This window comes from Mixophyes fleayi, chromosome 1, assembly GCF_038048845.1.
Source record: "Mixophyes fleayi isolate aMixFle1 chromosome 1, aMixFle1.hap1, whole genome shotgun sequence".
Classification (NCBI taxonomy): domain Eukaryota; kingdom Metazoa; phylum Chordata; class Amphibia; order Anura; family Limnodynastidae; genus Mixophyes; species Mixophyes fleayi.
This window is the reverse complement of record NC_134402.1, coordinates 444,478,269-444,505,315: the sequence shown is the minus strand read 5'-3', so window position 1 is coordinate 444,505,315 and position 27,047 is coordinate 444,478,269. Positions and strand designations below refer to the sequence as shown.

General features: G+C 42.8%; 1 protein-coding gene across 1 annotated transcript; it reads right to left on the bottom strand.

Annotated features, from left to right (window-relative positions):
- Positions 1-26,887, bottom strand: LOC142101341 (3-ketoacyl-CoA thiolase, mitochondrial-like). The gene is made up of 10 exons (XM_075185756.1): positions 26,758-26,887; positions 18,472-18,638; positions 17,048-17,176; positions 15,832-15,948; positions 15,039-15,186; positions 14,268-14,443; positions 13,205-13,334; positions 10,687-10,757; positions 7,914-8,068; positions 1-1,182 (listed from the first exon to the last, which is right to left on the bottom strand). Exons 1-10 carry the CDS (start codon positions 26,771-26,773, stop codon positions 1,098-1,100), a joined length of 1,194 nt encoding a protein of 397 aa, XP_075041857.1. The 5' UTR covers positions 26,774-26,887; the 3' UTR covers positions 1-1,097.
- Positions 26,888-27,047: the final 160 nt, after the last annotated feature.

Here is a 27,047-nt window from a genome sequence, read left to right as displayed (position 1 = left end):
TGACGTTTTTAAGCCACATTTTATTTTGTACTTCAAAGTAAAGGCACTTGCTGTGATTAAGCCCTTTCTTTCACAGTCATTGTTGATCCTTACATTCCTTATAACACAAACAAATTTGTTTACATCTGAATCTTTGACAGTACGGTCAAGACCAAAAGCTGTGTAGATGGACTTTTCCATTTTTAGTTCTTGGAAAGTGAAATATAAGCAACTATGCCAAAAATGAAGACAACAGTTGAGGGATTTACTGGTTCACAGTGATCAGGTATAATGAACGATTGTCAGTAGACGGCCAAAAGTTATAAAGACCTCACTGGGGGACAGTCAATTTATGGACAAAATGTTTTACATGGCAGATGAACAATTTTGGCTAGGACATGTTTGTGACGCGCAGAATGAGAGAGGGCTAAGTAATACACTACAGGTGAAACAAGGCCAGGAAAAATACTTAGATTACATTTGAACAACTAGGCTTGGAGGATGAATGGCAAGATTAACGGAAAGCACAAATAAAACGTTTGAAATTATAGTAAAATGTCAACTGCTCTTATTTGACAATGCCATTAAAAGATTAGAGCAGGCACAATTGTTGTGAAAGGATTGCTAGGTAGCTGCAAACATTAGGAATGAAAACACATAAATGCCACAAGCATATAAAGTCCCATTTTACATTTTGAATGAAGGTTTTAAATTCAGGGATATAATATGGGAGTTTCATTGTATTTGCAGCAAATGTGTGTACCTTGTACTGTTACAATTTGTGTAAGTACACAGGTGAGAAGATTAGGGTGAGGACAGTAATACAGATTACAGTCTGGTTGTCTATTTGTAGAGTTATATTGTTGAAGAAAATAAAAAAAAGATTATAACCGGCATAATTCCAATAGAGGACAGGATTTTCGGCATCATGTTTCGTGTCACAGGAAGTAACAGATCTTCTGTACACTTTCTGCAGCTGTATATTTTATCCGGCATGTCACAGTTTAAACCACCTGGCGATGCACAGTCACCCGCGATGCGTTACCTTACAACAATTGCTCATGTGTTGGCTAGAAATTCACAAAGGAAATTGATTTTGGTGTTGTAGATAAAAGACTTTAGACGACGTTCTCCAGGATGATGGCGATACCTTGTCCTCCACCAATACAGGCAGATCCCACTGCGTATTTGCCACCACGGCGCCTGCAGCCAAGAGAGTTTTATAGAACAAAAAAATGAAAAAAAATTATTTTGCACATATACATTATAGTGGTTTCAAATAAATATTACAGTAATAATTTTTAGAACCTACTGCGCATTAGATGTCTTTAATGTTTAATATATAGGGCCCGAGTCATTCAGCAAAAAAAAAAAAAAAAAAGTGTAACTATGCACCTTGGCAAAACCATGTTGTATTGGAGGGGAGTTAAATATAAAATGTGATCACAGATTTATGGTTGGGGTAGGACATGTCCAAGATCAACTTTAAATTTCAGGGTAAAATTAAAGCTATCAAATATTTGTGTGCTAAATGAAAAAACAGCCAGTATTTAACTTATGTGCAAAATAAACTCATTTGCACCCCTTGCATTGTAACATGGTTTGTCCAGGAGAAAACTTACTCTTTTTTTCCCTTGCTTTCCTTAATGAATTAGGCCTATAAAGTTTCAATACAATTAAATGGAATGTTATATGGTTTACACGTCAACCACATATAAAAATATAATACTCTTACATACATTCATAAATACATAACATTATCTGAGCAGAGCGGTTATACAATTAATATTCTAGAATATGTAAAATTACATAAGTCTCCAAGCCTTCAAACTACCCTTAAAACTCATGTTTCATTCAGGCTTACTAGCCCCCACATCTGTTCCCCCCCCCACACACAGTTACACCCTCTCTGTGTCTGCCCATCCCCTCTAGAGTGTAGGCTTGAGCAGGGCCCCCTCGCCTAGTGGTTTCCTTACCTGATTATTTAGTTTTGTGGGTTTTAATGCAATTGCGTAAATGTGTGGTTTGTATTTATTAAAGTTTTTATCTCTTTTGTATTACTTTGTCAATTTGTTATACATCCTGTCCCCCTTTGTACGGTGCTGCAGAATCATTGTGGCGCTTTATAAATTATATTAAAAAGTAGCCGTTTCCATGCAAACACAAGGGAAGATGCAAATATTATAAATAAGCCTATTATTGAATAGATCTTGTATATCTAGTATATCTCCACTGATTTTAGGGGGAAGCTTTCCTCCAGTGCTGGATAAACGTCAGCTGCTGTGTGTCAGGCGAGTCGTTGGCTTCCCACGTGGGGTTTGCTGGGTTACTGGTGAAAAATGTGATTTTGCTAAGCTGATGCCTTCTTGTTACCTTACAGCATTTATGTCTTTGCACAGTTTAAAGACAGCTAGTTTGTAAAAGTTATTCATTAGAATCTTGTTGTTTGCAAGAAGCTGAGCCTATGACCTTGGATATGGCAGACAGGAGATAAACCACCACCCCCTTGGGAGAATTCCTGCGAGAATGTAGCAAGGTTTGTGAAAAAGGAATCATGCACAATAATTGGTTAAGACAGTTAGGGGTGTAGTTTGCTGAAATACGGGATTTTGTATAATCAGAGTGAACTTGTAAACAATAGGCAGAGATATTGAACACTCAGAACTTGCAGTATCTCGTATTCTCTCCAGCTGATGAGCTCACACTGGTAAACTGATACTTACAGGTGAACTGACTGATTAGATCCGACAACATTGGAGGTTCCCACCGAGACTGATGACCTGAGCCAAAGACAGACAACATTGGAGGTCGCCCTAGACACAGGACTGACTATAACCCGGGTGAGTAGTTTCCTACTCGTCAGGCTCCTCTGTTTAGAGCTTTCTCATGTCCATCTAAACTATCAGGCACGCAGATCTGTAAATCTCAGATTTATACAGTAATTACTAACCCAATTTGTTTACTGTAATTGTATTGGTAATTAGATTTTTGAAAGATGAGTGAATTGTGCATGTGTGAACACTTTAGACACCATCCCCAGAAATGTATCAAAGAAGGGAGATTCTGTAATCTGCCAAAAGTTTAGAAGAATTTTGCAGATCTTCGTCCCAGATACCATAAAATAAGAGAACCGGACATCCACTGTAAGGAGTCCACAGAACCGGACATCCACTGTAAGGAGTCCACAGAACCGGACATCCACTACTAGGACAACCCACAGAAACTAGACCAGAGTCCCTATGGGGACTTAACAGAATACTGTCAATATGGGAAATATAGATAGTAAACAGATAAATGACAGCAGCTCCCCCATAGACACGATGAGCAATGATTTTAGGAAATGGGGGGAGAAGAAGATCTGCAAATAAGTTTTCAAGAAAGCAGGGATAGCCATAGAATGAATCAGGTAGGTTGGGTACTATAAATGTATGTTTGATGCTGCACAGCTAAAAGAGAGGTAATATATGTTCCCCCCCCCCCCCTTATTCTGTGCAAAATATTTCAGTGTATGGAGATAAGAAGGGGGGCTATGAGCAGTGGGGAAGCTGCAAATCTCTCTCCCCTGTCCTTACAGTGTGAAAAATCTTCTAGAAGGACTCTGTTTTTTTTTATCTGACAATGTAGGTAAAATTGATAAAAAGGTTCTTCGAGTATGCTTCAATAATTCAAGACTGACTAAAATGTGTCCGGAGTAGTGAGTGGTAATAACATGTTGAAGCGGACTTGTATTTAGTTTAATGCGAGGACTTGTGGTTCCACGTCAGTAGGTTGGAAGATATCCAACCTACCTTTCTTTATCTGCAAGTAAATTTTTGTCTCCGTCTTACTGTGTGTGAGGGAGATCAGCGTTTGTCTGTCTTGGCCGTTTTACAAGAGACATGTTTCAAGTTCGAAAAAGTTGTATATTTGTAAATGTAATGCCTGCATTGCTTAAGTGTAAGCTTTTGAAGAAATGCAAAACCAGTTTTGAAATCTTTGGTCCGTCACTGCACAAATCAGTGGACGGGCAAAACTGTAAATAATGTACAAATAGTGTCAGGAGAAAACACTGCCCTTCAGCTGGCTGGGGTCCAACAAGCCATTTCTGTATTTGAACAAAATAATTTTGTCTGAATTTGAGAAAAATAGCTTTCACTTTAAGTTAAAAGAGAAAGGTAGGAGAGAGCTTTTGCATGCAGATATTACAAGCAGTTTTAATCTGTGTGAAAAACACGCTGATGAATGTTCTCAGAAATCAGAAGGGTTTGTTATGCACATAAAGAAATGTTACGAGATAAAATGCCATCTGTGAGCGAGACTTGTTTAAGTGAATATATTTGTACTTTCAACACGAAAATCACAGAATCTAAAAATGTGTGAATATTTGGCGATGAGAGATTCTGTTGAGAATATACTGAGTGATTTGCAGACACAATGCGAGGTGTCTAACGAGAGCACTCTTATTTATGAGGAGCAATGTTGCTTTCAAAATGGCTGAATGCCTGAAACCTTTTGAGAGGGCTCTTTGTTATTGAACGATTGCAAACCAGGAAGACACATCAGAGTCATTCAAGGGGGCTACACTAGGTGATGATGAGAAAGGAGTGGCTTTGAACACTCGCCCAGGTCACGTCACTTTGACATTCCCTGTTTGTGAGATTAGGGACTGCCCCTTTGAGGAAATTATTTTCATGACATGGAACACAATGTCACAGTTAAGCTACACAGAGAAACACATAAGCAAGTGTCTTATTAGCAGCTGTTCACTGCACAACAATGTACACTGGTTACCTGATAATGGTGTACAGATACTGACAAGCATGTTACATGCAGCAATACACACTGATTGGGAAATGTGAATTAATGACAGTTACTGTAATCCCTAATGAATAAATGTTAATCTCTATACAAAGTTTTTTCACTTCACAAAGTCTCCAGCTACATAGAAAAATCCTTTAGGCAATCCAGATTGAGTTTATCCAACTCTCAATGCATAGAAGTTTGCAATATGTTTTGTTCGCCAGCCACAACAAACATAAGTAGTAACTATTTAAATAACATAGGCTCTGTTGCGTAATGACTACTGTGCATTAGACTTTATGGGCTATTCAAATAGCAAATGCATGAACTAGGTGGTTTTTCTGTATGTCATAGAAGGTCAGAAGGTATGTTTTTGAAGAGAGAAGGAGAAATGGACCAACATAGATAAATGTGAAATGGTGTTTTGGTTTGTTTTTTTAAACCAAATTTTAAATTAGATGGCTTTGAAAGAAAGCAATGCAATGTATTGTCAAATTATGGTCGATAACAAAAAGGTTTTTATTTTTTATCCTCATAATAGTTTTAAGTCAATCAGTGTTGTAAACATATTCACTGCCCTTATTTATTGTACTGCAATAGTCATATATAGTAAATACTTTTTATATTGGGTATGGTACTGCATTGTTGGGAATTCAATGTTTGTGCATAAATTAAAAAAAAAAGACTTTATGAGCCATTATCCATGCTCCTGCATTAGCCCTTCTGGATAATAGCAAGCCATTTTACACTCTCCTCTGAGCAGAACCATATGTTTAACATGTAACAATTTTAAGCTGAAGTAAACTCAGTGCCATCACTGGCTGTGCCGGATTATGACAAGCCTTTCACATTATTTTGTCATGAAGTCAGTGCGCACGCACAAGGGGTACCGACACAGATACATGGTCACAATCTGAGGCCACTTGCATACTACTCTGCACAACTAAGACCCAATCATACGAGCAGCACCCACCTGCGTAAAAGCAGTAGCTGCAGCTGCTCTAGTAAAAGAGTACAGATATTGTGCTAGGACACCCAGTTACCTTAATGGTGCCACATGCAGTAACAGAAATTTTAAACCAAGTACAAACAAAACATTTGTCACCAGCCAGACTTTCTAAATATGAAGTAGCACTACTAACTCCCAGTAATGTTACACTTTAACAGTGCACAATGTTGAATCCTACTGCATTATTTTTGCATGTTTCAAAAGATGGGAGGACACATCAAGGTTCCCCTAAGGATCTGGGGGAACCCCAGTTTAGACTTAACATGATTGTGTAGAACCCTTTATGACAGAAATAATAATTCAACAGACTCTACCGAGTCACATGTCAGCACAAGAAACTGAACTAAAGGCTCGGACACTTGCATGCATATATGCAGAAGGACAAAAAGTAAACATTTACACTGATTCAAGGTATGCGTTTGGCATTGCACATGATTATGGCCCTATATGGAAAAGTAGGGACTTTATGGGTTCAGCAAACCAGTCAAGCATGCAGAACACATTAGGGCACTGTTCACCGCATTCCAGCTGCCTTCCAAACTGTCAGTGATGAAGGTGAAGGCACACACCAGAGACCCTACTCCCGATGCCCAGGGAAATAGACCGGTAGACCAGGCCGCACAAGAAGCCTCCATAGCCCCAGTACCCCATGGGGAGTCTATTTACATGGTGGCTCCTGACCCCAAGTTTGACTGTACCACACTTCAAATTATGCAGAAACAAGCAACAGAGAATGAGGAAAAGGCTTGGGCAAAACATGGAGCACTAGACGTGCAAGGAGCATGGTGTAAAAGGTCAGCGTTTGTGTCTGCCAAAAGCACTTTATCCCATTATGGCCAATATGGTACATGGGAAAGTGCATCTGGGGAAAGATGCTATGGTTGTACTCAATAACAGGCTATGGATAACACCAGGGTTCGCCCAAGAAGCACAGGCGTTAGTGACAGGATGCCTACTCTGTGTACAGAATCTGGGTAAGTCTGTCCCAACTCCACAGAAAAGCACAGCCCAGACACAGTATCCCTTTCAGAGGATACAGATAGACTTTATAAAAATTCCCAAATTCTCGGGTAATGAGTATGTGCTCGCCTGTGTCGACCTCTTTAATCACCGGCTGGAGGAATGGCCGTTTAGAAAGGCAAATACTAAAACAGTAGGCAAGAAAATTATGAGTAATTATGATAATCTGCAGATATGGAGTACCAAAGGTCATTAAAAGTGACAAAGGGACACACTTTACGGGGCAAGGATTCCAAGAACTATTAAAAGACATGGAACTCATATCTGCCCTTCACACCCGCCAAATTTCGGGATGTCTGGTGCGCCTTAATGGTACTCTGAAATTGAAAATAATGGCTGAAACAGGGTTACCATGGATTTCATGCCTACCCATGGTCCTGCACTCAGTAAGAAACACTCCTAGGAAAAACACAGGTTTTAGCACCATATGATATCCTGTTTGGCATAGCAACTACGGCATGTCCATGGTGATTTGTTGAACTATGTTGCCTTATTACGGAAACAGCTAACTGAAATACATGGTCAAGTGTTCTCTTCCATTCCAGACCCTAGTTTTGATACAGGTACCCATAAACTGCAACCAGGGGACTGGGTGGTCGTGAGAAAGCACGTCAGGAAGAGTCTTGAACCCAGATACAAGAGTCATTTCCAGGTCTTATTGACGACTCCCATGGCAGAGGAAGTACAGGGAAATGACACCTGGATGCACACTTTCTACTGCAAGATCTTCAGACAATCTCTTCGGGTGATGAGCTCATAAACAGGAAAACGGATACTTACAGGTAAACTGACTGATTAGATGCGACACTGGGTAGAATACAGAAGCCGGGGATGGGGACCAACCTTAGTCACTCCTCTTTGATCGACTAACATTTTCATGAACGAACAATCCAGCAAAATACAATACAGCTCTATGCAGACTTCTTGTAATGTTATTTATGCAACGGTTTTATAGCTACAAATCCATTAAATATATAACCGCTTTACTCAGCTGATGTCATGATTTTATGAACTAAACACCACAATAGGCAGCAACAGATTGTAATACAGTGTGGATCATGGAGATCAAAAATCCAACAACATTATTCCAGTAATAACACGGAATGGATAAGCCAGCGAAACGCACCTCAGTTCATGGGTGAGATGAGCGATGATTCGTGACCCCGATGCAGCCAGGGGATGCCCCAGGGCAATTGCTCCTCCATTGACGTTTGTCTTCTCACGGTCCAGGCCTAGAGCTTTCTCCACGGACAAGTACTGGGCAGCAAAGGCCTCGTTCACCTATCCAGAGAAATAAAAAATGTTCATATATCACAAATCTATGGTTGAGGGAATGGTGTTAAGTCACATGAATAGTAACCAGGTTAACGTGTTCACTAGACAAATCCCTGTTGCAAAGTGATGAGCACCTCACGACACCTCCGTGATGGTAATAAAGGTTTAACTCCTACCAGATGGTATAGGCAATGTAGGCATTCAGAAATAACTTTGATCCTTCCTTCCACGGATAATCAAATGGTCATAAAACCAAAGAGAAGACACATCTAGCGTAATATTGCCTTAATTCAAATGTAATAAAATCTTCCATTAAAAGCATAACGATCATGTACAACACATAATGTTCGGCAAACAGAGATATATACGTGAATGCTCCTACCAGAGATCAAGATCAACAGCGCGTGTAGTAAATCAAACAGATGTAAAATAAGCCCGAGATAACGATCTTACTGCATGGCTGTCAATCAGAAGGATCGGATCACACTCCGCTCTGCTGTACATCAATCTTTTCACCCCAACGCGTTTCTTTGTCAAGGAGATCTGTTTGTCTGTATGTTTATGTGATCTACTTTTTGTTATTTTGTATCATGTTCTAGTGACCTTTGAGTTCTAATTATGTTTTATATGTATTTTTGTAGGTTACACACCCTATTACCAAAGCAATTCGGCTGCTTTTTGGTATACAGAGCACTAACAGAAGTGGTTTTTCTTGTATAGGGTTTAATACAGTGTTGTCATTACATACTAATGCGATACTTTACAGTGTAGCCAATACCGATTGGAAGTGGCAGCGTTTTTTTTTGGCTTAGCAGCCCAGGGTTTCCCAAACCCAGTCCTCAGGGCTCCCCAACAGTGCAGGTTTTCTGGATCACATGTGACATAATTAGGGCCACCTGTGGATCTGTTACAATGTGTCAGTCAGTAATGAATACACCTGTGCTCCAGCAAGGAGATATGGAAAACCTGCACTGTTGGGGAGCCCTGAGGACTGGGTTTGGGAAACCCTGGCTTAGCCAATATTCACAAAAATGCAGTTTAACACCTCAAAAGGAACCTGTGACCTCACTGAGGTACGAGGTACAGAGTGACTGGAGTTCCTGGAGAATCCATAGGCTGCATTGTCACTAATATTTGATAGGCCCATTAAATGGCTGTATCAAGTGTGTGTAGGCGATGGATACACTTTAACTCCTTAATGGGCAGATTCTTTTCTGTACCACAAATGACCAGACACATTTTCACTGCAATGTGAACAGGAAAACATTTTGCACTTGTCATCACTTATAGATCCCATTAAGTTGGATTCTAGAGTAACTGGCCGGCAAACTAGTATCCAGTTTGCCTGGATGTATTAAGTCAGGCTGGAAGAAATGACCACTGTCCCTAGGAGAGGTCCTATTTATTGGCAGAACATTTTGGAGTCTGTAAGGTGTCAGCAATGTTTGATAGGGATGTTAGTCCACACAGCATTAAACATAACCAAGTTGTTGGTTTATTTGAGAACAGGAACAACAGCAGTTACGCAGGTACACATAGGGTTAATGGCTGCAGCAGCTGTAACAGTTATAGAATGCAGCAGGGTCATTCAGCAGCTGGATGCTGAGGTCATTAATCACCTCCCCCTGCAGCAGTTGGCATTAAAGGACCAACAGAGAGGAGGGGGGTGGGGGGTAATGAATGGCAACGTACGTTAACGGCGTGCTGGAGCAGTTGCGGACGGGTTCAGACTGGTACGTAGTCTACTACATTTACTTGCAGGTGGTCAGCTGTAAGAAGTGGATGACGATATACCACAAAATTAGCGAAATGTTTGTAATTAGAGGTTTGTGAATGATTCACAGACTCTTATTGAGACTTTATTTATCAATTGCCCATAGATTAGAATTTGCCGAACGTGTTATAGCAAAGATAAAAAAAAAAAATTTTTTTTATTTTGTACGCATGTTGTATACGCATAGACTTGTGTACAACTTTTTCAGTTGCAAGTTTCGCTTACATTCTAGTATATTAGTTCACACATTGTGTGCAGAAATTGGTCTTAGTACTAAGCCTCTATTTTATATATATATATATATGTTGTAGAGGAGTGTAAACCATTTAATCTGCTCTTTCCTTGACTGTCACAATAGCTTTGGAAAATCAGTAGTTGCTCACTACATGTTGCCAAGTGCAGGCATATGTTTGTGAAAGTCCGTCCCACATGCCTAGTCACGGATTAGACCGACTAGACAGCTGTTATGTTACAACAACAGACAAAGCTAAGCATTTACATTATTCTGTAAATTTACTTGCTCACAATATAAAGAAGGATCGCGTCACCCACTCCTAGCGCTAGACATTACAGAGAGGATGTAATAACACAATCATTTCAGTTTCATTCCATACATCCACCTGGCTGGTATGGAATAAACTTGGTGCAGAAAACGTAAGCATACTCTCCTCACACCATTATAACCAAGCCAATTTTTGGGGGTACATCTGTTTTTGGAAAGGACTTTGTTACATTTACACGGTTCTCACAAAGCGAACAGATGACGGATTCTAGTCAGCGGACAGTCAGGGGGAGGGACTAACATATCAGAGGGCTCTGTGTAAGACCAGTAGCGATGACGTCACATTACCTCCACGAGATCCATGTCCTTGAGGGTCAGTCCGGCTTTTTTAAGTGCTTCACTAATGGCGGGAACAGGACCTAGAAAAAGTAAGACAGCCATCAAATACTTCCCAGTCAGGCAAGGAGTGGACTCATACAGTAAGAGAAGCAGCTATTATAAAAAGTATTATCCCCTCCCCACATCCCCCCCATGACTTCCACCCTATACCCGGTCTCTCCCCTCCTATAATGTGGTACTCTACATAATTTGCCCCAAAACACACGCTATTCACAATCAGTATGTCACTCAGTCAACTTATGTACTATAATTGCGTGTTTAATCGTATGTTACCCGTGTGTCAAAGTCTCACTGTATATTTTGTTTATTGTACCGCTTATAAAAAATAAAAACTTAAAGTAACGTTTAAAAAAAATAAAAAAATTACAAACCTTAAGCAAAAGTATCTCCCCCACTAGTACAGACATGATGTGCCGATTTTTAGTTTTTTGTTTTTTTTATTCCTGGAGAGCAAATGTGCAAAAAGTTGGCAAATATAACCCCTTTCCTTTAGCAGTTTCCCATACACACTCCTTAGTAGAGTACATATAGTAATTACCTCTCCTGCTAAACTCTGAAAGGCCTGTCTACAGCCAGCCCTCTCCGCCAGCTCTCAAACCTCAACAGCAGCAGGTTGGACTAAACTAGTACATAGCGCGTTTAAAGTGACTCTTTACAAAAGGAGGGGACGTAGGATCCAGCAGCAGGGGGCAGTTATAGACAGAGGACTAAGCACAGCCAGCCCACCATAGCTGGCAGGAGAGCTATACAGACCAGAAAAGGGTTCGATTTCTGATGGATGCGCTTAGGGTTTATTATGCAGTTTTTAAAAAACAGGGTCTGATGGTGGAAGTGGGTGTAAAGCCAGTCCCACAGTAGTCTCCTAACCCTGATGAATCGTGAGCTGGATAGCACTGTAACATTCATTGTGCGCCTGTTCTCTAAAGGTCACCAAAAGGGTCTCAGAAAGTAGTGTCTGCCAGGAAAACAAAAAAACATTCTATAAAAATAAATGCAGCGAGTTTTGCACTTTTTCCAGGAGCTTTAATAAATGCCCCTCTTTGTGCCTCATCCCTCTGATGTCACAAGGTCCAATTGATGCGATAGGCTGCATTCTAATGAATATCAGCCCAGGTGCTTTTTCATATAGAATTGTGTACTTGCAAAACTACGTAGTGGAAAGAGCGGCATGGAAGTGTATGTACGCAGTATTCAGCGCTGAAGAGGCGTCCAGGACTTAATGAGGAACAGATGCATCCACTTAACAGTCACACACCTCGGATGCTTATGTCCAACTTGTGAACATGTACAAAAGCCTTTTATTTTATATGTTACGAATGAAACTGCGATGAAGCATCATTTCAACTTGAACAACCTAGATAGTACAGCAGGAACATCTTTCCGAAATGCGTAGAAAACAAATGTATAATCTTTTTTGCTATAACACATTCAGCAAATTATAATCTATGGCAGTGGTTCCCAAACTTTTTCAGTTCGCGGCACCATTAGAGTCTCCAAATTTTTTCAAGGCACCCCTCCAAAAAAATTACTGAGCAGTCCTGTTTTAGAAGTAGTTGGGTCAAAAAATTGTAATAAGTATTTAGGTCACGACAGAAATACTTATTTAGTTGTATGCAAAAATGCCCCTCTGCATCCAGACACTCTGTCCCCTCTGCATCCAGACACACTGCCCCCTCTGCATCCAGGCACACTGCCCCCTCTGCATCCAGACACTCTGTCCCCTCTGCATCCAGGCACACTGCCCCCTCTGCATCCAGGCACACTGCCCCCTCTGCATCCAGGCACACTGCCCCCTCTGCATCCAGGCACACTGCCCCCTCTGCATCCAGGCACACTGCCCACTCTGCATCCAGGCACACTGCCCACTCTGCATCCAGGCACACTGCCCACTCTGCATCCAGGCACACTGCCCACTCTGCATCCAGGCACACTGCCCCCTCTGCATTCTTTCTTTTTTCTAGGTCTGGCCCGCGGCACCCCAGTCACAGCGCCGCGGCACCCCTGGGAGCCGCGGCGCACAGTTTGGGAACCGCCGATCTATGGGCAAGTGGCTACTTCAGTCTCATTAAACATCTGCGAATCAATTGCAAACCTTTAATTACAAGTGGTTCGCTAGTTTGGCTCTTCGTCACCACCATCTGCTATTTACACCTGACCCTGACCACTAGCAAATTGAACCACTACGCCCCAGGCTGATTCTGTACACGATTACTGGGACACGTCCTTAAGGTACATTGCCTACATTTGAACACCCCTTACCTCCCCGGTCACGCCTTTTCAGACGCAAGGTGATGCTAGTGCCAAAAAGTTGCAGGTCTGTGGTAAGATAAGTTTACATTCTGAGCATGCGCAGCGCCAAACACGCAAATGTACGGACATCTCACTCTGAATCAGGCCCACAATTTGTAATATTTAGGTCTTATTGTAATTATCATCATCATCATCATAATAGTGATTGTCTCCTTACCGATGCCCATGATACTGGGTTCACATCCAGTTGCGTGATAGGCCACGATCCGAGCGAGCGGGGTAAGATTGTGCTTTGTGGTGGCTTCTTCACTGGCTACAATAACGACGCCCGCTCCATCGCAGATCCCCTACAGCGGAGAATCTTTGTTACAAGATGTATGCACCAAAATACAATAGTGTGAGACCACCAGACAACACAAGCCTGACCTGTGTCTACGGATTTATTTACCCGTCGAGCAGTGTTCTCCCCAGCACCTATTACCCGGGTGCTCCCCCCGGCTGCTTTTACTTGCCACCCGGCTTTTGGGAGCCCAACAGAGTCATATTATAATACTATAAACCATCGTTTCTCCCATTAGAACAGGCACTATGTGAGCACTACAGCCAGCAGTGTGTGTTAGACCACGGACCACCAGTCTGACTAGTCCTGGCAGGTGTGGGCAATAACCTCCAACATTGTTCATTATTATTACAAAGTATTACAGCTGCCCCCACCCGGCTGCTTCTTAATGCCGCCCGGCTGGCAAAATTTTCTGGGGAGGACACTGCAGAGGTTTTGTAAAGCAGATACACAAATAAAAGATAAAAAATTGGGGGAGTATATTAACGCAGTAAGATCCCTCTCCTCCTAAAGCCTCTCCAGGTAAGTGATCTAACAGATTTCAGACTGATTGCAATCAATACTAAATTACAGTTCGTCATTAAGCGCAGAATACGGTACACAGCCAACGGAGTGCGAGAGGATGGAGAATCAGGATCATGGAGCTGTATTAGAAATGTAGTTGTTCAGACAGGTAGAGGCCATTTCCATAACAAAGGAAACACTTATGTAAAGACGGTATGGCAGACAGGCGTTTCCTGAGTTAATTAAGCAAAATACATCCCATCTATGATGAGAAAACTCCTGGGCGACTTTGGCAGGAGATAAAGCGCTTAGGTTGTTACCGTTTCCACGAGGTTAAGGTGAGGAGAAGTCTGAGAAAAGACATCAACAAGGAGCAACTAAGGACAAAATCTCATAAATCCTTTTGTTAAGAAACGCGTTATAGCTTCCGTCTCACCGATGCGTTTCCAGCGGTCACCACACCGTCCTTCTTGAACACAGAGGGGAGTTTTGCCATCTGCTCCAAGGTGGTCTGTGGTCTAGGGTGCTCATCTTGCTCCATTTTAACAGGCCCTTTCCTTGATTTTAATTCAATTGGGGCCATCTCAGCAGCGAAGTGTCCGGCATCCTGAGCTGGGACGAGATACATGTGTGTTTTAGTTTATTATAACAAACAAAAGAAAAAAAATTATTTACATTGTTTAATATTTCCTTTTTTTTTTTTTTATGTGGACCTCACAACAAGTAATCTGAAGTGGGTTCAAACATTCAGGGCAGATCGGTGGCATAATACCAGACCCCAAGGTGAAATAAAAATAATGTACACAAATAATTTCAAAAGTAAATACAAAAAAACATTTTAGGAATAGTGTTACAAATGGTTGCTCCTTAAGAGCCTGCTGGAGAAGCACTATTGCCCCAAAGTAAAGGAAAGACAGACATTGGCTCGGATGACCGAAATGCCGGCTCCTCTCCTGCAGAGACACCAAACCTGTCTAAAATGTATCTTGTCGTTGCGAAGGGTAAGCTTTTCAACCAATTTTTACACATCTGTCTGATTAGCTAAAGATGAGCTTCCTCTTACTATGGGGCAGCAGTGTTTCCCCAGCAGGGCTTCCATTGAGAAAACGTACGTCGGGGCTTAGAATAAGAAATATTTACTTTAGAGTTCAGCCATTCTTCAAAATCCACTAATTTCATTTTTATACGCCCCAAATAAGTAACTCACCAGCTTTCCACCTCTGCTGAGTCTGGAAGGAATAGTTGTCGCAATCTTGCCTGGTGATGCCGTATTTTTCGGCTAGATTCTCGGCTGTGATGGCCATGGGGATCTTAATGTGAGAGTCCGTGAGACCAGCCCACAGAGTGTCTTCCATCTGGGAGGGTGCGGAGATTGAAACACTGAGCTATAGCGAACTGCGGGTGCGTTCACATTTTTAAAAGGCAACAAACGTCACAAATAGACAAACTTCAGTAAGAACGATGAACGCTGGCTAAATTTAGAGCAATAGGCTCAACAAAGCTCCTGCATAGAAGTGTATTATATTTGGAGAGACATTATAAAGCACAGTGCTCACTGTGTATATCTAATAAGTTATTTAGTGAAGATAAACAGGTACATAAACTGTGGAAAATTATGTAAACTATATTATATATATTCCCTGCAGTAAGGCATCTCAGCTGCTATCTGCAGTGGTCAGCCAATCCCGGAGGACAGATTCTGTGGTTACTTTGCAGAGAACTCTCAGCATTCTATTCATGGCAGGAGCATTCTAAAGTCGCTGCAAGATAGAATGCTGGGATTTACCGCTTGCAAGTTCTAGATTCTTTGTTTGTCCAAGATGTCCGAGATGTATAGTAGCTGAAGACATCCGCAAAGAAGTATATAATTTACAGAAGCACCCAAAGAAAAAAACTTTTAACAATGTATAGAAGTGGCTGGAAAAAGACGACACTGATACGACAGTAGCCTTAAAGTGGTTTCTACAGGTTTTCGAATAGAAATCGGATAATTATCGCACCTTGATGTCGGCTCCCAACTTGGTACCAAAGCGGATGTTCCGAACGGCATATGGAGCTTGACTCATGCTCTCGGACCCTCCGCACAGAACAATCTCAGACTCCCTTAGCGCAATTTCCTGGGGCAAAAAAAAATTAGATTAACATTTACCTGCGTGGAAGCAGAATAATCTGAGTTACACTGTACAAACAGCCGGGATCTTTCAATAGACCCATATAGTGCCATCCCATGACCATTCACTGACAAATATAGACCATAAGGTCGGTATTCAGATTTCTCAATAAAGTGTAATGTGATAACAGCTACACGTAAGATAAACATCTCTATCTTCGTCTATTTTAAAAAGAGAAAGTAAGACCACTAACTGACATTAATATAGATATTATGCACAGCTTTTGATAATATACATGAAATAAATGGAGTGCATATAAGTCTAACATGTTATTTCACTCCTGTACAGCAGATTTATAGGATAGGAAGGATTAGCTTCTCTAACAGAGCAGACACAGAGTGATTGACAGCTTGGCTGAATTGCTTTGCAAACATGGGTCAATGTCAGTTTAACACTGGAGAACTTCATACCCGAGGACTTAACATTTGGAACTTAGTGATTAGTTCACAAGCCTATATAAACACAAGTACAGCATTCATAAATGAGTAGACATAGTGGGAGCAGGAATTGCCAAACTTATTCACAGCCTATACACATAGGTATAGCATAGAATTGGGCAGCACGGTGACTCAGTGGTTAGCACTTCTGCCTTACAGCGCTGGGGTCATGAGTTCAATTCCCAACCATGGCCTTATCTGTGAGGAGTTTGTATGTTCACCCCATGTTTGCGTGGGTTTCCTCCAGGTGCTCCGGTTTCCTTCCACACTCCAAAAACATACTGGTGGGTTAATTGGCTGCTAACAAAATTGACCCTAGTCTCTCTCTCTCTCTCGTCTGTGTGTGTACGTTAGGGAAATTAGACTGTAAGCTACAATGGGGCAGGTACTGATGTGAATGAGTTCTCTGTACAGCGCTGCAGAATCAGTGGCGCTATATAAATAAATGGTGATGATGATGAATTATGTCTAACAGATTTGGCTCTGTGCCAAGCTTAATTTAGCATAGAAAATGTTTTTAGGTTAACATTCCGCTAAAATTAAATAGAAGTAGCATATTTCATGGCCAAGGTTCTATTTAAATAATGAACCCATGTGTTTTGCTGTACCTGACACCCATTGACAATGGACTGGAAGCCGGAACCGCAGAGTCTGTTGACAACTAGAGCTGGAACTGGTATAGGTATTCCCGCACGGAGACCGACATGTCTGGCCAGGTAGATCGCATCTGTGGCCGTCTGCAAAATAAAACACATTATTCATGGTAACTCAGGTCTGAATATCTAGATATCTCCATTCACAGATCACCAACATTTGAAACTTTCTAAATACCCCATCTGAAGCCCAGCAATTCAGCTCAGTCTCGAAGAATTCTTCAAATACCGTGGAAGAAATATTTTATCAGAAAGATTTATTTATTTATTTATTTTTTAAAAAAAAAATATCGGGAAGACTAAACTTCCTAATTAAAAAGGAAAAATAAACACAAATCTAAAGTCACTATTGAAACAGCATCTCTATAAACCCCCAACACTCCTACTGCGCTAGTGATGCAGGGCTTTAATCAGAATCCCTGCTGGAGAACCATAAGCAACGATGCTGCAGGAATCATCTGATGGACTCCTACAGAGATACTAGTAGGAGGATAGTGGAATGGAAATGCACAAGGCACCTTGAGATTGGACATCTTTCCTGCCACCAATAGGAATTCTGCAGCGATATGTAAATCCGCACAGGAAGAATGAGGCTACTGATAAAATCACTGCAGAGCCCTCTATAGGGAGGAAGGATATACATATACAATGGTAACAACATAGAAATATATACTTATAATGAAAATTACTGCCCTTTGTAGAGTTCATTACTGAGCTAGTTAAATTAAGAAAAAGAGACTTTGATAAACTTTTGTTTTGTAAGACAGAAATAGAAGACTGACAGACAATGGTGCTCAGCCCGTCAGAAAGAATGATTACGGAGGTGTATACACAGATAATACGTAGGGATTGGGGAGTTACAGGTGCATAAGTAAAACAGTACATTAGAATTATCGGACATAGGCAGCCAAGATGAATGGGATCAGTGCTTGTTCTAGTAAAGGAACACTGGTTACAATAATCACAACGGGAAAAGATGAGAATATTTATAAAGAAGTGTGTTTGCAATTTTGTCAGGGAGACAAAAAAAGATAGGAGGGAGGACATCAAATATATTTGAAGGACAGAATTAAAAACGACCACAAGACAATGTCCTTGCAATGCAGCAATGGAAATAAGACCAAACTTATGTTATTATATTTTCAAAAGGGAGATATAAAGAGAACACAACACAAGAGCAGCCTACTCTGATCAGTTATGAATCCCAACTAGGAAGAAGGAAGAATGTAACACACTACAGGAACAATTGGAGAGAAGAATGACCAGCAGCATAGGGAAAGGTCCTTATGGCTAAAGAAATGGATGGATTTCTTTATACCCCAAGGAGGAAATGTTTCACAGCTGACAAATGTCCAGTATTAGGAATCAGCCTATCATACCTGGGCGACGTTGCCAAACACCACACTGTCCACGAGATCCGGAGCCACGCTTCCAGAGGCCAGAGCGGCTTTTGCTGCGATCGCACCCAGGTCTGTTGCAGTGTGGTCTTTCAGCACACCACCATAGGTGCCGAATGGGGTTCTTTTGGCAGCAACAACAAAAATACCTATAAAAGCAGAACTTTATATGAGAGAACATACATTGCAGCTGCACAACCACAGAACTAAAGTATCCGAATTTACACCGCTCCTAAACCATGCCGTGGTTTTGAACTAGATGGGGATACACCCTGTAGCCAATAAGATCATCGCGGTGCTCACAGCAGCACATGCTATTTCAGTAGATGAGTGCGCGGACCTTGTGAGATGCAGTGACCTGTCCAGTCATGTGACTGAGCGTGGACAGGGCTGAATGTGACAGGGTCTGTGTGCTGGGGAATAGACATAAGCAGGAAGCCACATGCTCAGAGTTCGATAGAGGAAAGGACAGGATCCCCAGACAGCACAAGTAATGTGACGCTCCTATGAAATCTATACAGGAAAAACTGCTGAAATGTCCCAGGAATGATTTCTATGGGGGTATTCAATTGACCGCAAGTTTTTGTTTTTTTAAGACCACGTTAAGTCACTTAAGCTGTTTTTTATCATTTTCGAGCGGGTTAACTTTACCTGCTATTCAATTGAATTTTTAACGCTAGGTTTTTTTCATGAAATGGTCCTCTTGCACTCTAGTAGAAGCTCTATTGAAAGTATAGGGTGTGCGAGAGGCAGCCGCGTTAAAAGCTATTCAATTGTTTTTTAATGCAGCGGTTAAAACAGGCCAATATGCTGCTTTATCTCGCACCTCTTTGGGGTGTGATAAAAATAAAAAACCTCTGAAAACTATTTGAAATCATGTAATAATGAGAGAAAAAAAAAGATAAACTATGTTTATCACTAATGCCCAACATGTAAAAGATGATTTTCTTGTGAAAAAATTACGAAATAAAAAAAAAAAAAAAAATCACTAATTCAATATATTTATGTATGTTTTTGGTACAAATATGTTTGCACTAATATGTTTTGACATGGTATAAATGATTATATAGTAAGAAAAATAGTTCGATAAAAAAATATGTTAAAGAAAGTACTGTAATGTAGATATTATCAATGTGTAATGCAATCTAATGTATGGCAATGTATGCAAATCCTTTTTTTGTGTTACATGACCGTGTTAAAACTCCCCTTCACTCCCCTAAAAACTCGGGGGGGACGGGGGGGGGACGACGGTAAAGCATTATAAAGTTCTGTATGAGATTTTACTACTAAGTTAGAGGATTAAAATCGACCTGTGAGGGCAGTGAGCGTAGGCCTATTCAGCCTCACAAGGTTTGCAGCAGGTACCTATGGCTGGAAGGCAATGTGTACAAATACATTACATATACCTGTGTGACCAGTATCAGCCATGTATGTACAAGGGTCAACTGACAAGAATTCCCAACTACTGCCGCTCCAAAGGTCACAAAACCTGTCTATATCACTGGTAAATACCCCACACAAACAGCGATCCACCTTCTTTATATGCAGTCCAGTCATTCTGGGGTACTACCCAGTAAACAATGTAGACAATGGGGAAGATTTACTAAAAGTTCTAAAAGGGATATGTGAAGATGTTGTCCACAGCAACCAATCAGATTGTAGCTATCATTTAACTAGAAAATGATAGCTAGTATTTGATTGGTTGCTATGACAAAAGGTCCATATTGGTTTTAAGATTAGCATTTCCTTGATACCAATGGCAACATGATTTTTTAGTAATTGTTTTTTTAGGGATCTTTGATAGAGTTTTCCCTTAGGGAACAATATATAATCCTGTAGTTTCATTCGTGCAATGTCTGTCCAAACACAGTTGACGGCATGTACAGCCACCAGAACACAGTCATAAAACGCTGTTTAATAATATTTCTCGAAAGCGTAAGTCTGCATTTAAACAATAAGCAATCAGGCCCAGATTTGTGATAAAGGTCACAGAGCCCTAGGCCTCAATTTGGACCTTTACACTTTGAGTTGTCTCATTAATGAAGGCCATCATTTACTAACATTGCTCAAACATTATTTTTTTTGTTGCAAATTTTCAATGTTACAGTTAAAAATAAATAAATAAATAATATCTGTTGAAGGCACCTTATTTCTACCAGAAGAAAGGCAAAATACTGAACACTGATTAAAATTATTATTATCCTTTACTTATAGGGTGACACATGAGGGAAACCAACATGACAGTACAATATAGTAAACAACTAACACTACAACTCACAACACAGCTACTGGGGTACAAGGGGTATACTTAGCGCAGGCTGAGACCTGTGCCCATTAGTGTGGGTGCAACTAACAGGTTTAGAGCCAGCAAAAGAGGTGCAAAGACAATGGAGGAGTGCAGTCAATGGGCAGAGAGCCCAAGGAGGAGGTGCACAGTGTAGTTGGTGAGCAAAAGTTATAGGTAATGAGAACAGGAGGGAAAAAAGGTCCTGCTCACTAGAGCTTACAATCTATAGGGAAAGGGGAAGGGGAAGACAAATGGTTGATACTTGGGGGTGAGCCAATGTAAGGGGTTCTGAGGGCAAGAAGCAAGAGTGGGAGAGATGGAGGATGAAAGAGAGTGAGGTATACTACATGGTGAAATGGTTAAGTGGAGGACTGTTAGGTTTTTCTAAACAGGTGGGTTGTCATTGCCCGTTTGAAGTTATACAGGCTAGAGGATAGTCTGATAGAACCAGGGAGGTCAATCTAGTGGTGAGCAGCACAGGAGAAACCTTGGATAAGAGAGAGAGATGTGGTTACCAGAGGGGAGGAAAGGTGACGGTCATTGGCTGACCGGAGAAAATGGGAGAGAGTATGTACGGGAGGGGAGTTGGAGAGGGCCTTGTATGTGAGGGTGAGGAGTTTGAAGAAGAGGATACTGTAGAGGAATGGGCGCCAGTGTAAGGTTTGGTAGAGAGGGGAGGCAGACGTGGAGCTACTAGAGGAAGAGACGTCCAGCTGCAGCATTAAGTATAGATCGAAGAGGAGTGAGATGGGATTGGGGGGGGGGGGGGAAGTAAGGTTGCATTAGTTAAAGATAGAAATGATCAGTGAGTAGGTTAGAGGTGTGATGGAATTCTGGGAGAGGAAGGGTCAGATATGTGTGATGTTGCAAAGCTGGAAGCGACAGGGGGTGGAGAAAGATTGAATGTGAGGAGTGAAGTTGAGGAAGGAGTCAAAAATTACAGCCAGGCAATGGAGTGGGGGAACTAAGGAGATTGTGGTGCTGTTAGCAGTGATAGTGAGGTCAGGAGGGGGGGGGGGGGTGACTCTTTGATGGAGGGAAGACAATGAGTTAAGTTTTGGCCATGTTAAGTTTCAGTAAGGACATCCAGGAGGAGATGACAGAGAGGCAAGTGGACACCTAAGAGAAGGGAAGGGGAGAGACGAGGAGATGAGAGGTAGAGCTGAGCGTCGCCTGCATAGAGGTAGTGCTGAAGGCTAAAGGAACTGATGAGTTCACCCAGGGAGGAGAACAGAGAAGAAAAAGCAGAGAGCCAAGGACAGAACCCTGTGGGACTCCTATTGGAAGGATGGATGGGGAGGAGGAACCAGGGGTAGAAACAGAGAAGGAGTGGTTGGTAAGGTAGGAGGTGAACCACAAAAGGACAGTGTCAGATAGGCCAATGGTTTGAAGTAGGAGAGGGTGAATCACGCTGTCAAAGGCCACAGAGAGGTCCAGAAAAGCACTAGTGACTTTGGTCAAAGCAGTTTCTGTGGAGTAGATGGGGCGGAGGCCACACTGGAGAGGATCAAGGAGAGAGTTAGCTGCTGATATGGGTGTAGACAAGCCGCTCAAGTATTTTGGAGGCGCAAGGAAGAAGAAAAATGGGGCAGTGTTAGAGAGTGAGATGGGGTCATAACGGTTTTGTTTGTTTCAGAATAGTGGGTCTGTGGAGTTGTCGATAGGATGTTATAGTCACCTAGGATTGATGGAGGGGAGGTCTGGAGAGAGGTGGTGGAGAAGCCAGGCAGCAAAATTCTAAAGAAATTGGGAAGTGGGACCTGACAGAGACACAGCGATGGATGGGTAGAAGAGACGGATTAAATGGAGTTCAATGGAGGCGAATGAAAGGGAGATGACAAGAAATGTACAATTGGGGGATAGGAGGATGCCCACCCCACTGCCGGGTCGGTCATCAGGTCTGACAGAGTGGGTGAAAGAGGCAGCGTGGGAAGCAGTGGATGAGAGAGCAGCAGGGGGGGGGGGGGGGGAAGCAGTATCAGTGGAAGAAAACCAGATTTCTGTGGTGGCAAGAAAGTTAGGAGAGTTGGAGATAAAGAGTTTGTCGTGGATGGATCTGGAATGCCATAGGACAGGAGAAAGGGAAGTGGGGAGATATGGATGACATTAGCGGGGTACCGGTGTGTGGGCTGGATCTGGGATGGAGATGAGGTCAGGGGTGAGGATGGGTATTGGACAGGAGCAAGGAGATGCTGAAAGACTAAGGAAATAGGGAAAGGAAGGTTAGAAGGGGGGAGCATGGACTAGCAAGTAAGTGAGCGAAGGGTGCAGGGGTAGTAGGAAGGGGATAAGGGGGGGGGGGGAAGAAAGACAGCAATGTGTATGTAACAGACTGACTGTAATATCAAAGTATATGAATATAAAAAACATTTATAACAGTATCCCAATGGGATTTAATGCAGGTCAAAACGCCATGTCTGCCAAGATGCCAGGCACTCTTTGCCTGCCGAGTTAGAGAACTTTTCCCTCCTATCATGTCAACCTCCTGCAGAGGAATGAAGAGAGAGCTTTTGGACATACTTGGTATATACACTTTGTGTATATTATCCAGCTCAGCAATATATTGCCTTTATATACACACACATTAATGCAAAATAGCAGCTTTCGTTCTCTTTAACGCCCGCTGTGTCATACACCTGTTCTATTAAACTGCAGCTTACGCTCAGTGGTAAAAATGAAGACTATTGAAATGATTAAGCCAGAGTCATTAGTCAAGTGTCCTAATGATCAATGGATTTAGGTTCTAAACAAGCTTTATGGACTTCCAAGTCTCAAACATTATAATAATGGATTGTCACTGTAACAAGGGGGATGTGTGGCTACTTCTGCATAAACACTGAGAATATACTATATGAGATGGACTGTCACAGATATATAATTAAATATTAATTTCTGACAATTACCTACTTGTAGGGATAGTAAATTATTAATCCCCCCTTGATAGAGTTGCAGACTTGTAACTGGAGACATGGAATGGATTTTTTTGCAAATCACAATAGCAAAATGAGTCTGTGATGTGTGGCCATTTGTGCTACTCACATGGGAGGTGAATGCAGTGTGATAGCTTGTCTTTCTGCAAGTGCCAACATGATATGGCATTGTTGCCAGCTTGTTGCAGTCAGTATTTAACAATTATTTGCCATTATGGTCAATGGATCACTGTTTTGACAAATGCTCAAGCTGCATTCATGAATGACCCACAATGTGACATGCTCGTTCACATAGGCTATTTTCAGCATCTTCTAAAGCAGGGTTGTGCAACCCGCGGGCCGCATGCGGCCCAGCCCGCCTGTAAATGTGGCCCAGCAGGAGTTTTGGTTGTGGCAAGGGGGCAGCACTGTTAATGAAAAAAATAAAATAAAAAAATACCTTGCGGTCACGTCAGCTGGCGCTCCGGCTCCCTCCCTGGTCTCCTCCTCCGTGCGGCGCTTGCAGTGAATGTCGGGGGTGACGTCATCACGCCCGACATCCATTTCGTAGCGCAGCACAGAGGAGTCACCCGCGCGAACTATCAGCAGCAGTGAAAGATTATCCAGTATCTTATTGTTGTTACTCTGAATTTGGACTTTCTGCACCATGTAATTATGAACTAGCTCTGTTCTCTGTATGTATCTAATATAAATATTAAGAGCTGATTGTATTTTTAATATTTTAAACCCATTTTAAATGTGCAGTGCTGAGTAGGGTGAAAATATCACCCACTGTTACCCTCATCGGAGGCTGCTCCATGAGCCATTTTTCCCGCCAACCTATCTTTAAATCTCTGTAGATTTCTATTAGTCCTCCTGATGCTACCTATATCCGTGACCATTTCAAACTGGTCAATAAAAAAAATGATTCATGGGTGCAGAAAGAGAGGAAAAAAAAGTTTTTGCCATTTAATTCCCCGAACCCCACTAAGGGGTAGATGCAGGCAAGTTAAATTGTAGCTGGTAATGGGACTACTGCTTTAATCATGATTCTGCAACAGGTTTCCTAACTCTTACTAACTTCATTTCCAAGTAAGTTTAATATGTTAACTATGTTTTCTATGGTTTTTTGGATGATCAGCTATCGTTAGTGTTCGTGTATTTTATGTGCGGCCCAAACCAACTCGTCATCTTCCAATGTGGCCCAGGGAAGCTAAAAGGTTGGACGCCCCTGTTCTAAAGCAATAATATTGGAGCAAAATTGGTTCGTAGAGACTAATGAAATTTCCCCATCATTGTTTTAAGTCTGTAAATGGTGTAAGTGTAAATAGCCACAGACAGTGGTTCATCTCCCTGCTGTCACTAGAAGGCCAGACACCCCACTGCGCCTCCCACGATCCAGGGCAACCATCAAGACACCCCACTGCGCCTCCCACGATCCAGGGCAACCATCAATACACCCCACTGCGCCTCCCACGAGCCAGGGCAAACATCAATACACCCCACTGCCCCTCCCACGATCCAGGGCAACCATCAAGACACCCCACTGCGCCTCCCACGATCCAGGGCAACCATCAAGACACCCCACTGCGCCTCCCACAAGCCAGGGCAACCGCCAAGACACCCCACTGCGCCTCCCACAAGCCAGGGCAACCGCCAAGACACCCCACTGCGCCTCCCACAAGCCAGGGCAACCGCCAAGACACCCCACTGCGCCTCCCACAAGCCAGGGCAACCGCCAAGACACCCCACTGCGCCTCCCACGAGCCAGGGCAACCGCCAAGACACCCCACTGCGCCTCCCACGAGCCAGGGCAACCGCCAAGACACCCCACTGCGCCTCCCACGAGCCAGGGCAACCGTCAAGACACCCCACTGCGCCTCCCACGAGCCAGGGCAACCGTCAAGACACCCCACTGCGCCTCCCACGAGCCAGGGCAACCGCCAAGACACCCCACTGCGCCTCCCACAAGCCAGGGCAACCGTCAATACACCCCACTGCGCCTCCCACGAGCCAGGGCAAACATCAATACACCCCACTGCGCCTCCCACGAGCCAGGGCAAACATCAATACACCCCACTGCCCCTCCCACGATCCAGGGCAACCATCAAGACACCCCACTGCGCCTCCCACGATCCAGGGCAACCATCAAGACACCCCACTGCGCCTCCCACGATCCAGGGCAACCATCAAGACACCCCACTGCGCCTCCCACAAGCCAGGGCAACCGCCAAGACACCCCACTGCGCCTCCCACAAGCCAGGGCAACCGCCAAGACACCCCACTGCGCCTCCCACGAGCCAGGGCAACCGCCAAGACACCCCACTGCGCCTCCCACGAGCCAGGGCAACCGCCAAGACACCCCACTGCGCCTCCCACGAGCCAGGGCAACCGCCAAGACACCCCACTGCGCCTCCCACGAGCCAGGGCAACCGCCAAGACACCCCACTGCGCCTCCCACGAGCCAGGGCTAATGTCAAGACACCCCACTGCGCCTCCCACGAGCCAGGGCAACCGTCAAGACACCCCACTGCGCAAGTCATTCAATTCTTACAGAAAATGACAGTGATGTCTGTAAAAACCAGAGAAATGTTTGTCTATTTGACAGTGTGCTAAAAACCGGTTAGAACAGTTTTTAAAAAGAACTCCATTTAAAACTATTAATGGAGCAACAAACATCCCCATAGTTTTAACTGGAGTACTTTATTTATATTTACTATGCTCTGAAGAACAATGACAGGGACAACTTTTTGCACTACAAGATTGTTGCAGAATCTGTTTCCTTCCTCTCTCTCTCTACTAAATATATATAATCAGAACGTTGTTCGTTCATGATGACAGGTGCACTGGGAAGTGACAGTTTTACTGACAGCCTACATATAGCACCTACAGTACACAGTAAGTCAGTGAATAACAATAATACACCAGAATACATAAGCTGTGGTGAAGACATTGCACCATTTAGCAATATCAGAAATATGATACATTTATGTATCTGGCCCGTTCTGTAACCCGGATTCCTTGCAAGAAACCGTGCGGGCACCACAGAGTACAGAGCATAATACAAGTTACCTCTGAGCAGGGCCATGCTGGAAGTATGGGCTGAAGTCACGGAATAAGGTCACCACAACCTCGGCCTGGTCTCCTTTACAGCCTCATTATCAGTCTCATGATTACAGCCAAGGTCCTCCCCGATTATACTACACCCCCACCCAGACTGTCACCCTTCCCCTTCATTATACTATACCTCCCCTCTACCACACTATAACCTCCCCTATATTATACTACACCCTCACCCAGACTGTCTCCCTTCCTCTTCATTATACTACCCCTCCCCTCTACCACACTATACCCTCCCCTAT

Excerpts from the sequence above, each read along its gene's own strand:
- LOC142101341 (XM_075185756.1), bottom strand. Across the intron at positions 15,187-15,831 it reads AGTTGGGAGCCGACATCAAG|ATGGAAGACACTCTGTGGGC; the intron begins GTGCGATAATTA and ends GCACCCTCCCAG. Across the intron at positions 10,758-13,204 it reads ACCCAGTATCATGGGCATCG|GTCCTGTTCCCGCCATTAGT; the intron begins GTAAGGAGACAA and ends TACTTTTTCTAG.